General features: G+C 56.6%; 1 protein-coding gene across 1 annotated transcript in view; it reads right to left on the bottom strand.

The window, feature by feature from the left end:
• The window catches only part of LOC311164672 (uncharacterized protein), a gene marked incomplete at its 5' end in the record, with an annotated part of 27,070 nt that extends 13,969 nt beyond the window's left edge, over positions 1–13,101 (bottom strand). Inside the window, 5 exon segments of the mRNA XM_084224203.1 lie at positions 316–1,523; positions 2,532–3,345; positions 5,899–5,965; positions 12,277–12,381; positions 13,030–13,101. Coding sequence (XP_084080329.1) covers positions 316–1,523; positions 2,532–3,345; positions 5,899–5,965; positions 12,277–12,381; positions 13,030–13,101 — 2,266 coding nt within the window.
• Positions 13,102–13,434: the final 333 nt, after the last annotated feature.

Genomic DNA, 13,434 nt, shown 5'->3' with positions numbered 1-13,434 from the left:
TCACCAAGATTCTCCCAAAATCTCCAAAAATTTCCCCAAATTCCCCCAAATTTCCCCCAAAATCCCCAAAATTCCCCAAAATTTCATCAATTTCACCAAAATTCCCCCAAAATCTCCCCAAAAATTCCCCAAAATCTCCCAAAATTTCATCAATTTCACCAAAATTCTCCCCAAACTTCCCCAATATTCTTAAAATTCCCCCAAAATCCTCAAAATCTCCGGAATTTCCCCAAAATTCCCCAAAATTTTCCCAAATTTCCCAAAATTCCCAAAATTTCCCCCAAATTTCGGCTGCCGTGCCTCAGTTTCCCTCACCCGGCCCCGCCCCCGGTCGATCCGGCCCAGTTGGACGCGGGCGCGGCTCAGCAGGTCGAAGACACGCCCTGGTGACGTCATCGCTCCGCCCCGTGACGTCATCGCTCCGCCCCGTGACGTCATCGCTCCGCCCGGTGACGTCATCGGGCCCGGCCCCGCCCTCCCCGCCGCCGCTTCCGGCTTTGATGACGTCACTTCCTGCCACGCCCACGGCGCCCCCCAGCGGGGTGAAATGGTTCGGGCCGGAAGTGGGCGTGGCTTGGGCAGGAAGTTGAATCTTGGGGCCGGAAGTGGGCGTGGCTTGGGCAGGAAGTTGACTGGTGGGCGTGGCTTGGAGCGGAAGTTGGGAGTTGAGGCCGGGAGTGGGCGTGGCTTGCAGCGGGAGCTGGAGGGCGTGGCCGACGGGCGGCGGGGAGCTCAGCGATTGGTAGATGCGGAGGTGGGCGGGGCCCGGGGTGAAGAGCGGCGCTCGCAGCAGGAGGGGGCGGGGCCGGAAGGGGGCGGGGCCAGGCGGGGTCAGGGCGGGGTCGGCCAAGGTCACCTGCAGCAGCTGCAGGGGCACCCCGGGGTCAAAGGTCACCGCGGGGTCAAAGGTCACCGCCGCGTCACCCAAGGGGGCGGGGCCTGCAGCCGTCCTCGAGGCGTCGCCGGTGACGTCATCGCCGGGATCGATGACGTCATCCTTGTCCCCGATCGCGTCGTCGCCGTCCCGCGTGGCGGCGGCGCCGTCGGTGACGTCACTGCCGTCTTCTGTGACGTCATCGGCGGCTTCGATCGCATCATGGGCGTGTCCAATGACGTCGCCGGCTGAGCCAATGGCGTCGCAGGGGGGCTCGATGACGTCACAGGGGGGCTTGATGACGTCACAGGGGGGCTCGATGACGTCACGTGTCACGTCAATGACGTCGCAGGAGGGTTTGATTCCATCCCTGGCCGATTTGATGACGTCACTGGCGGGTTTGATGATGTCACAGGCGGGTTTGATGACGTCACTGGCCGGTTTGATGACATCACAGGCAGAAGCAACGGCGCCGGGGCCGCTCCCGATGACGTCACGGGTGAGATCGATGACGTCACCGCCGGCTTTGACGACGTCAGAGCCGCCCTTGGCGACGCCGCCGTTCGTCCCGATGACGTTGCTGCCCCCTCTGATGACGTCACGGGCGTTCCTGATGACGTCACCGCTGTCCCAGCGGAAGGTGGGCGCCCTCAGGATGGCCCGGCGGGGGGAGGGGCAGAGCGGGGGGAGGGGAGAGGGGACAGAGGGGGGGGCCCAGGTGGATTTGGGGGTCCCTGAGGGGTCCCTGGGAGGGTCCCCGATGGATTTGGGGGTCCCCAAGGGGTCCCCAGGGGGGTCCCTGGTGGATTTTGGGGTCCCCAAGGGGTCCCTGAGGGGATCCCTGGTGGATTTTGGGGTCCCCAGGGGATCCCCAGGGGGGTCCCAGGTGGATTTTGGGGTCCCCAAAGGGTCCCCGATGGATTTTGGGGTCCCCAAGGGGTCCCTGGGGGGATCCCAGGTGGATTTTGGGGTCCCCAGGGGATCCCCAGGGGGGTCCCAGGTGGATTTTGGGGTCCCCAAAGGGTCCCTGATGGATTTTGGGGTCCCTGAGGGGTCCTTGAGGGGGTCCCAGGTGGATTTGGGGGTCCCTGATGGGTCCCCAAGGGGGTCCCAGGGGTCATTTGGGGTCCCCAGAGGATCCTGAGGGGTCCTGGGGGGTCCCCAAGTGTCCCCAAGGGGGTCCCGGGTGGATTTTGGGGGGTCCCGAGTGGAATTTGGGGTCCCCAGAGGATCCTGGGGGGTCCTGGGGGTGTCCCCAGGGGGGTCCCGAGTGGAATTTGGGGTCCCCAGAGGATCCTGAGGGGTCCTGGGGGGTCCCCAAGTGTCCCCAAGGGGGTCCCGGGTGGATTTTGGGGGGTCCCAGGTGGATTCCAGGGGGTTTTGGGTGGAATTTGGGGGGTCCCAGGTGGATTTTGGGGGGTCCCGAGTGGATTTTGGGGGGTCTCGAGTGGATCCTGGGGAGTTTGGGGGGGATTTTGGGCGGTTTTGGGTGAAATCCGGGGGATTTTGGGTGAATTCCGGAAGATTTTGGGTGGATTTTGGGGGGGTTTGGGTGGATTTTGGGGGGTCCCAGGTGGATTTTGGGGGGTCCCAGGTGGATTTTGTGGGGTTTTGGATTTCCCCAGGGGGGTCCCAGGTGGATTTTGGGGGGTCCCACGTGGATTTTGGGGGGTTTTGGGTGAATTTCTGGGGGTCCCAGGTGGATTCCAGGGGGTTTGGGGGGGATTCTGGGGGGTCCTGGGTGGGTTTTGGGGGGTTTTGGGTGAATTCTGGGGGATTTTGGGTGAATTCCGGGGGGTTTGGGGTGGATTTTGGGGGGTTTGGGGTCTCCCCAGGGGGGTCCCAGGAGGATTTGGGGGGGTCCCAGATGGATTTTGGGGGGTCCCGGGTGAATTCCGAGGGATTTTGGGTGAATTCCGGGGGGTTTTGGGTGAATTCCAGGGGATTTTGGGTGGATTTTGGGCGGTTTTGGGTGAATTCCAGGGGGTCCCGAGTGGATCCCAGGGGATTTTGGGTGAATTCCGGGGGATTTTGGGTGAATTCCGGGGGATTTTGGGTGAATTCCGGGGGATTTTGGGACTCCCCAGGTGCGTCCCGACCCTCCCTGAAATTCCCGCCGGTCACTTCCGGGATGGGCGTGTCCGCGAATCGCCTCGGAGGCCTGATTGGCCGAGCCGAACGAGCGCTGACCAATGGCATCACGAACTGCCGCCGCAAGCCCCGCCCGCTACCGCTGCGGCTCCTGGCCCCGCCCCCTCTGCGCGCGCCGCCGCGGGGGGCGGAGTCAGCCGCGCCGGTGGTGGAAGCCCCGCCCCCTCGGCCACGCCCCCTCCTCCGCCAGACTCCGCCCCTAAAGCGCAGCAGGCGGAGCCGGGGGCGGGGCTTGAGGCGAGGAGGGCGGGGCGATGGTGAAGAGGCCACGCCCCCTGAGCGGGGCGGGGAAGGGGCGGAGCCAGAGGGGAGCCGGGAGCCTGTGGGGGAGGGGAGAGAGAATCAGGGGGGATTTGGGGGGATTTGGGGGGATTTTGGGGATTTTTGGGATTTTGGGGGGTCCCAGGGGGATCCTGAAGGATTTTTTGGGGGATTTCAAAGAATTTTGGCGATTTTTGGGGGAATTTGGGGGATTTTGGGGGGTCCCGAGGGATTTTTGAGGAATTTTGGGGGAATTTTGGGAGGATTGGGGAAATTTTGGGGGGTCCCAGGGGGTCCAGGGGGGGTCCCAAGGGGTCCCTGAAAAATTTTGGGGGGGATTTGGGGGGATTTTGGGGTATCCTGGGTGAATTTTGGGACATTTTGGAGGATTTGTGGATTTTGGGAGGGTCCTGAGAAGACCCAGGTGGGATTTTGGGGGGATTTTGGGGGGGATTTGAGAGATTTTGGGGTTCCCAGGGTGGTCCTGGGGGGATTTTGGGGGATTTTGGGGGGATTTGGGGACATTGGGGGGTCCCAAGGGGTCCATGAATGGATTTTGGGGGGATTCTGGGTGATTTTGGGGTGATTTTGGGCAATTTTAAGGCGATTTTAGGGTGATTTAGGGTGATTTGGGGGTGATTTAAGTGATTTAGGGTGACTTAAAGGTGATTTTGAGGATATTTTGGGGGTGATTTGGGGTGATTTAGGTGATTTGGGGGAAATTTGGGGTGATTTTGGGGTGATTTGGGGTGATCTAAGAACATCTTGGGGTGATTTAGGTGATTTTAATGATTTTAGGTCATTTTTAGGATGATTTTGCGTTGATTTTGGGGTGATATGGGATGGTTTGGGAGTGATTAAAGGGTGATTTAGGAGATTTTGGGGTGATTTTGGGGTGATTTTAGGGTGATTTTGGTGACTTAGGTGATTTTGGAATGATCTGGGGTGATTTTGGGGTGATTTAGGGGTGATTTGGGTGCTTTTGGGGTGATTTAGGTGGGTTTTGGGTGATTTAGGGTGATTTTGGGGCGACTTTGGAGTGATTTGGGAAGATTTAGGGATGATTTTGGGGTGATTTGGGGTGATTTTGTTGATTTTAGGGTGATTTAGATGTTTTTGTCCCAATTTAGGTGATTTTGGGCGGATTTTGGGGCGATTTATGTGATTTTGGGGTGATCTGGGCTGATTTTGGGCTGATTTTGGGGTGATTTGGGTGATTTAGGTGATTTTGGGGTGATTCAGGGTGATTTTGGGGTGATTTTAGGGTGATTTTGGGGAGATTTAGATGATTTAGGGGTGATTTAAGGGTGATTTAGGTGACCTTGGGATGATTTTGGGGTGATTTAGGTGATTTTAATGATTTTGGGTCGTTTTAGGGTGACTTTAGGGCGATTTAAGGGTGATTTTGGGGTGATCTGTAGTGATTTTGGGGTGAGTTTGGGGTAATTTTGGTGATTTAGGTGATCTTGGGATGATTTTGGGGTGATTTGGGGTGATTTTGGGGTGATTATGGGGTGATCTCTGGTGATTCTGAGGTGATTTTGGGGTGATTTAGAGTGATTTTGGGGTGGTTTAGGATGATTTAGGATGATTTAGGGGTGATTTGGAGCTGATTTTGGGGTGATCTGGGGTGGGTTTGGGGTAATTTTGGTGACTTAGGTGATCTTGGGGTGATTTTGGGGTGATTTAGGTGATTTTAATGATTTTGGGTCATTTTAGGGTGATTTAAGGGCGATTTAAGGGTGATTTAGGCTGATTTTGGGGTGATCTGGGGTGATCTTGGGGTGATTTTGGGGTCATTTTGGCAATTTAGATGATTTTGGGTTGATTTGGGGTGATTTTGGTGATTTAGGAGTGATTTGGGGGTGATTTTGGGCTGCTTTAGGTGATTTAGGGGTGATTTTGGGGTGATTTGGGGTGATTTTGGTGATTTAGGTGATTTTAGGGTGATCTGAGGTAATTTTGGAGTGATTTGGGGGTGATTTTGGGGTGATTTTGGGTGATTTTGGAGTGATTTTGGATTATTTTAGTGATTTAGGGAGATTTGGAGTGATTTTGGGGTGATTTTACTGATTTAGGGGTGATCTGGGGTGATTTTGGGGAAATTTTGGCTGATTTGGGGGTGATTTTAGGGGTGATTTAGGTGATTTGGGGAAATTTGGGGTGATTTTGATGATTTAGGGGTGATTTTTTGGGGTGATCTGGGGTGAGCTTGGGGTGATTTTGGTGATTTCGGTGATTTTGGGGTGATTTAGGTGATTTTAGGGTGATTTGGGGTGATTTGGGGTGATTTAGGTGATTTTGGGCTGATTTTGGGGGGATTTGGGTGATTTTGGGGTGATTTGGGTGATTTTGGGGTGATTTTGGGCTGATTTGGGTGATTTTGGGGTGATTTGGGTGATTTTGGGGTGGTTTTGGTGATTTTGGAGTGATTGGGGTGATTTTGGGGTGATTTGGGTGATTTTGGGCTGATTTTGGGCTGATTTCGGTGATTTTGGGGTGATCTGGGATAATTTTGGGGTGATTTTGAGGTGATCTGGGGTGATTTTGGGGTGATTTGGGGTGATCTGGGATGGTTTTGGGGTGATTTGGGTGATTTTGGGGTCACTGACCTCTGCGGGAGCGCCGTGGGGGGAGGGGCATCTCCAGCTCCTCGGGGAGGAACCCCCGGAACTCCTCCTGCAAAAGGGGGTGGGGTCAGAAATGGCCACGCCCACAAAGCCACACCCCCTTTCGATGGCTACGCCCCTTTCCCACACAAAAAACAAAAAAATCTGCCAAAAAAAACCCCAAATTCCTGCCCTGAAACACCCCAGGATCCCCCAAAACTGCCCCAAAATCCCCTCAGAATCCCCAAAAATGACCCAAAATCCCCCAAAATCTGCTCCAAAATCTCCCAGGACTCTTCAGATCCCTCAGGATCCTCAAAATCCTCTCAGAATTTCCCAAAATCCCCTCAAAATCCCCCAAAATCTGCCCTAAAATCTCCCAGGAGCCTTCAGATCCCTCAGGCTCCTCAAAATCCTCTCAGAATTTCCCAAAATCATCAAAAATCCTCCAAAATCCTCTCAGACTCCCCCAAAATGACCCAAAATCCCCTCAGAATTTCCCCAAATCACCCAAATTCCTCCAAAATCCCCTCAGAATCCCTAAAAATTCTCTCAGAATCCCCTAAAATGACCCAAAATCCCCTCAGAATCATCAAATTCACCTCCAAATCCCCAAAAAACCCCCCAAAATCACCCAAAATTACCCCAAATCCCCTCAGAATCACCACATTCACCTCAGAATCCCCAAAAATCCCCCCAAAATCCCCCAAATCTCCTTGGAATTTCCCCAAATCACCCAAATTCCCCCAAAATCCCCTCAGAATCCCCAAAAATCCTCTCAGAATCCCCAAAAATGACCCAAAATCCCCTCAAAATCCCCCAAAATTTGCCCCAAAATCTCCCAGGACTCTTCAGACCGCTCAGGATCCTCAAAATCCTCTCAGAATTTCCCAAAATCACCCAAATTCCTTCAAAATCCCCTCAGAATCCCTAAAAATCCCCTCAGAATCCCCCAAAGTCCCCCCAAAATCCCCCAAATCTCCTCAGAATTTCCCAAAATCACCCAAATTCCTCCAAAATCCCCTCAGAATCCCCAAAAATCCTCTCAGAATCTCCCAAAAATCACCCCAGAATCTCCCAAAGTCCCCCAAAATCCCCCAAATCTCCTCAGAATTTCCCAAAATTCCCCAAAATTCCTCCAAAATCCCCTCAGAATCCCCCAAAATGACCCAAAATCCCCTCAAAGTCCCCCAATATCTGCTCCAAAATCTCCCAGGACCCTTCAGATCCCTCAGGATCCTCAAAATCCTCTCAGAATTTCCCAAAATCCCTTCAAAATCCCCCAAAATCTGCTCCAAAATCTCCCAGGACTCTTCAGCTCCCTCAGGCTCCTTAAAATCTCCTCAGAATTTCCCAAAATCATCAAAATTCCTTCAAAATCCCCTCAGAATCCCCCAAAATGACCCAAAATCCCCTCAGAATTTCCCAAAATTCCCCAAATTCCTCCAAAAACCCCTCAGAATCCCCAAAAATCCCCTCAGAATCCCTAAAAATTCTCTTAGAATCCCCCAAAATGACCCAAAATCCCCTCAGAATCCCCAAAAATCCCCCTAAAATCTCCCAAAGTCCCCCCAAAATCCCCCAAATCCTCTCAGAATTTCCCCAAATCACCCAAATTCCTCCAAAATCCCCTCAGAATCCCCAAAAATTCTCTCAGAATCCCCTAAAATGACCCAAAATCCCCTCAGAATCACCAAATTCACCTCAAAATCCCCAAAAATCCCCCCAAAATCACCCAAAATTACCCCAAATCCCCTCAGAATCACCACATTCACCTCAGAATCCCCAAAAATCCCCCCAAAATCCCCCAAATCTCTTTGGAATTTCCCAAAATCACCCAAATTCCTACAAAATCCCCTTAGAATCCCCCAAAATGACCCAAAATCCTCGCAGAATCCCCAAAAATCCCCCCAAAATCCCCCAAATCTCCTCAGAATTTCCCAAAATTCCCCAAATTCCTCCAAAATCCCCTCAGAATCCCCAAAAACCTCTCAGAATCCCCCAAAATGACCCAAAATCCCCTCAAAATCTCCCAAAATCTGCTCCAAAATCTCCCAGGACCCTTCAGATCCCTCAGGATCCTCAAAATCCTCTCAGAATTTCCCAAAATCACCCAAATTCCTTCAAAATCCCCTCAGAATACCCCAAAATCCCCCCAGAATCTCCCAAAATCCCCCGAAAATCCCCCAAATTCACCTCAGAATCTGCAAAAATCCCCTCAGAATCTCCCAAATTCCCAAAATCCCCCAAATCCTTCAAAATCCCCTCAAATTCACCCCAAAATTCTCCCCAAATCACTCAAATCCTCCCTAAATTTTCTCAAAACCCTCAAAATCGGCTCCAAAACTCCTCAGAAACCCCAAAATTTTCCCAAATCCCCCCAGGAACTTTTAAATCCCCCCCAAACCACTCGAGCTGTTCCCCAAAATCTCTGAAATTTCACCCAAATTCCCTCAGGAAACCCAAATTCCCCCCAAACCACCCCAAAATCTCCTTAAATCCTCTCAAAATGCCCAAAATTCTCTCAGGAACCCCCAAAATGCTCCAAATCTCCCCAAAAATTCTCTCAGTTCTACAAAAATCACCCCAAAATCCCCTCAGGAACTCTCAAAAAGCCCCAAAATTCCCCAAAATTTCCCCCAAAACCCCTCAGGACGCCCCAAAATCCTGTCAGGAACCCCCAAAGTCCTCTCAGAACCCCCCAAATTCCCCCAAAATTCACCTAAATCCTTCCTAGGAACCCCCAAAATCACCTCAAATCCCCCTAAAATTCCCCCAAAATCTTCTCAGGACCCCCCCCAAAGCCCTTCAAGACCCCCAAAACCATCTCAAATCCTCCCATATCCCCCCCAAATCCCCTCGGGAACCCCCAAATTCCCCCAAAATTCCCCCCAAATCCTCCTCAGGACCCCCCAATTCCCTCCTCAGGATGCCTCAAATCCCCTCAGGACCCCCTAAATCCCCTCAGTTCCCCTCAAATCCCCTCAGGACCCCCTCAATTCCACCCTCTTCTCCTCAGGAACCCCAAATTCCCCTCAGGATCCCCCCAGGACCCCCCCAGTTCTCCCCAAATCACCTCAGGATCCCCCAATTCCCCTCAGAACTCTCCAGAACCCCTCAGGACCCCCCAATCCCCCTCAGGACCCCCCAATTCCCCTCAGGACCCCCCAATTCCCCTCAGGATCCCCTCAGGACCCCCCAATTCCCCTCAGGATCCCCTCAGGACCCCCCAATTCCCCTCAGGATCCCCCCAGAACTCCCCAATTCCCCTCAGGACCCCCCAATTCCCCTCAGGATCCCCTCAGGACCCCCCCAGTTCCCCCCAATTCCTCTCAGGATCCCCCAATTCCTCCCAATTCTCCTCAGGACCCCCCAGTTCCTCTCAGAACTCTCCAGATCCCCTCAGGACCCCCCAATTCTCCTCAGTTCCCCGCTCACCCCCTCAGGAACCCTCCCCAATTTCCCCTTCACACCCTCAGGACCCCCCAATTCCTCGAAATTCCTCTCAGGACCCCCCAATTCCCCTCAGGACCCCCCAATTCCCCTCAGGACCCCCCAGTTCCCCTCAGAATCCTCCGGTTCCCCTCAGGATCCCCTCAGGATCCCCTCAGGACCCCCCAGTTCTCCCCAATTCCCCTCAGAACTCCCCAGTTCCCCTCAGAATCCCCCAATTCCCCTCAGGACCCCCCAATTCCCCCCAATTCCCCTCAGAAACCCCGGTTCCCTTCAGGATCCCCTCAGGACCCCTCAATTCCCCTCAGGACCCCTCAATTCCCCCCGGTTCCCCTCACAATCCCGTCACGACCCCCTCAGAACCCCCCAACTCCTCTCAGGACCCCCCAATTCCCCTCAGAACCCCCCGGTTCCCCTCAGGATCCCCTCAGGACCCCCCAATTCCCCTCAGGACCCCCCAATTCTCCTCAGGATCCCCTCAGGACCCCCCGGTTCCCCTCAGGATCCCCCAGTTCCCTTCAGGATCCCCTCAGGACCCCCCAAATCCCCTCAGGACCCCCCAATTCCCCTCAGGACTCCCCGGTTCCCCTCAGGACCCCCAAATCCCCTCAGGATCCCCTCAGAACCCCCCAGTTCTCCCCAATTCCCCTCAGGACCCCCCAATTCCCCTCAGGATCCCCTCAGGACCCCCCCAATTCTCCCCAACTCCCCTCAGGACCCCCCCAGTTCCCCTCAGGACCCCCCAATTCCCCCAGTTCCCCTCAGGACCTCCCAATTCCCCTCAGGATCCCCTCAGAATCACCCGGTTCCCCTCAGAGCCCCCTCAGGATCCCCCAGTTCTCCCCAGTTCCCCTCAGCATCCCCCGGTTCCCCACAGGACCCCACGGTTCCCCCCTCACCCCCTCAGGACCCCCCCAATTCCCCTCAGGACCCCCCAGTTCTCCCCAATTCCCCTCAGGACCCCCCGGTTCCCCTCACGATCCCTTCAGAATCCCCCGGTTCCCCTCAGGATCCCATCACGACCCCCTCAGAACCCCCCAATTCCCCTCAGGACCCCCCAATTCTCCTCAAAACACCCCAATTCCCCTCAGGATCCCCTCAGAACACCCCAATTCCCCTCAGGATCCCCTCAGAACACCCCAATTCCCCTCAGGACCCCCCAATTCCCTCCGGTTCCCCTCAGGAACCCCCAATTCCCCTCATGATCCCGTCACGATCCCCTCAGAACACCCCGGTTCCCCTCAGGATCCCCTCAGGACCCCCCAAATCCCCTCAGAAACCCCAATTCCCCTCAAGACCCCCCAGTTCCTCTCAGGATCCCCTCAGGACCGCCCAAATCCCCTCAGGATCCCCCAATTCCCCCCAAATCCCCTCAGTTTCCCCCGGTTTCCCTCAGGACCCCCCAGTTCCCCTCACGATCCTGTCACGACCCCCTCAAAACCCCCCGGTTCCCCTCAGAACCCCCTCAGGACCCCCCCAATTCCCCTCAGTTCCCCTCAGCACCCCCCGGTTCCCCACAGGACCCCGCGGTTCCACCCTCACCCCCTCAGGACCCCCCCAATTCCCCTCAGGACCCCCCAGTTCTCCCCAAATCCTCTCAGAACTCCCCAATTCCCCTCAGCACCCTCCGGTTCCCCTCAGAATCCCCCGGTTCCCCTCAGGATCCCCTCAGGCCCCCCCAGTTCTCCCCAATTCTCCTCAGGACCCCCCAATCCCCCTCAGGATCCCCTCAGCACCCCCCAGTTCTCCCCAATTCCCCTCAGCACCCCCCGCTTCCCCTCAGAACACCCCAATTCCCCTCAGGATCCCCCAGGACCCCCCAACTCCCCTCAGGACCCCTGAATTCCCCCCAGTTCCCCTCAGGATCCCCTCAGGACCCACCAATTCCCCCCAAACCCCCCCAGGACCCCCCAATTCCCCTCAGGATGCCCCCAGAACTCCCCAATTCCCCTCAGGACCCCCCAGTTCCCCTCAGGATCCCCTCAGGACACCCCAATCCCCCTCAGAACCCCCCAATTCCCCTCAGCACCCCCCGGTTCCCCTCAGAACCCCCCAATTCCCCTCAGCACCCCCCGGTTCCCCTCAGGACCCCCCAGTTCCCCTCAGGACCCCCCAGTTCCCCCCAAACCCCCTCAGAACCCCCCAATTCGCATCAGGACCCCTCAATTCCCCCCAGTTCCCCTCAGGATCCCCCCCAGAACTCCCCAATTCCCCTCAGCACCCCCCGGTTCCCCTCAGGACCCCCCAGTTCCCCTCAGGACCCCCCAGTTCCCCCCAAACCCCCTCAGAACCCCCCAATTCGCATCAGGACCCCTCAATTCCCCCCAGTTCCCCTCAGGATCCCCCCCAGAACTCCCCAATTCCCCTCAGGACCCCCCGGTTCCCCTCAGAATCCCCCGGTTCCCCTCAGGATCCCCTCAGGACCCCCTAGTTCTCCCCAATTCCCCTCAGGACCCCCCAATTCCCCTCAAAACACCCCAATTCCCCTCAGGATCCCTTCAGAACGCCCCAACTCCCCTCAGGACCCCCAAGTTCATCCCAGTTCCCCTCAGAACCCCCCAATTCCCCTCAGGACCCCCCAATTCCCCTCAGGATCCCCTCAGAACTCCCCAGTTCCCCTCAGAACCCCCCAATTCCCCTCAGAACCCCCCAGTTCCCCTCAGGACCCCCTCAGAACCCCCCAATTCCCCTCAGAATCCCCCAATTCCCCTCAGGACCCCCCAATCCCCCTCACGATCCCCTCAGCACCCCCCGGTTCCCCTCAGGATCCCCTCAGGACGCCCCAATTCCCCCCAAACCCCCCCAGAACTCCCCAATTCCCCCCTGACCCCCCGAGGCCTTTCCCGCCGCCTCCCCCGCTCCCCTCAGGCCCTTCCCGCCGCCTCCCCCGCTCCCCTCGGGCCTTTCCCGCCGCCGCTCCCCCCTCACCGGCCGGGCGGGCCCGGAGCGCTCCCCGAGCAGCGCCCGCAGGCGGCGGAGGCCGCGGCCGAGAGCCACGAGCGCCCGGAGCGCGGGGTCGGGCCGGGCCGGGCCCTCGGGGCCGCCCAGCGGGGTCCGGGATCGGGGGGGCCCGGGCGGGGCCCGAGGCCACGGCGGGGGCCGGGCGGGGAAGCGGCCGCGGGCGGCGGCGGCGGCGGGGCCCGCCGCCATCTTGGGCCGGGGGCGGGGCCTTGGGCGGAGCCAATGGGAGAAGGGGTTGGGAGGGAAGGAGCCAATAGGAGAGGGAGGTGGGAGGGGTTAAAGGGAAGAGTGGCCAATGGGAGGGAGGGAGGGGCGGGGATAGGGAGGCGGGAGAAGGACGGAGGAGGGGGTGGGGTTAAGAAGAAGCGGAGCCAATGGGAAGGAGCGGGAGGCGTGGTTAAAAGGCACCGGAGCCAATCGGAGCGTGAGGTGGGCGGGAAGAAACGGTGGTCGGGGCTTAGAGGAACCGGAGCGAATAGGAAACGGTTTCAGAGAACAAGAGCCAATCAGAATGCGTGAGGGGCGGAGTTAAAAAAACAGCATCCAATCAAAGCGGGGGAGAGGCGGAGTCAAAAGAAGGCGGAGCTAGGAGGAACCGGATCCAATGGGAGGAGGGCTGGGAGGAAAACGAACCAATCAAAACGCTGATTAGGCGCAATTAAAAGAAAGGCGTGGCTACCCCTGCGTAACCAATCAGAGCACGGAAAAGGCGCGGCTAACGCGAGGGGCGGGGTCTCCGAACAGAAGGGGCGTGGCCAAATCGGGCGGTGCCGCTTTTGGAGGCGTGGCCATCGCGAAAGGGGGCGTGGTTTGCTTGGGAGGGGCGGGGTCGCTTTTGGGGGGAGAATTTTGGGGTCCCCAAAACCCTCGGGATCAAATTTGGGGCAATTTTGGGAGGATTTGGGACTTCTGGGCAGATTTTGGGGTCCAAGCCCCTTTTTGGGTGAATTTTGGGGTTCCCAGGCCAAATTTGGGTGAATTTTTGGGTGATTTTGGGGTTCCCGACCCTTTTTTGGGTGAAATTTGGGGTAATTTAGGAGGAATTTGGAGTCCTGACCCCTTCTTGGGTAAAATTTGGGGGTATTTTGAGGGAATTTGGGGAAATTTGGGGGTCTCAGCCCCTTT

This window comes from Fringilla coelebs (genome assembly GCF_963513975.1).
Source record: "Fringilla coelebs genome assembly, chromosome: 34".
In the NCBI taxonomy this organism is placed as follows: Eukaryota; Metazoa; Chordata; class Aves; order Passeriformes; family Fringillidae; genus Fringilla; species Fringilla coelebs.
This window is presented reverse-complemented; position numbering and strand designations above follow the sequence as displayed.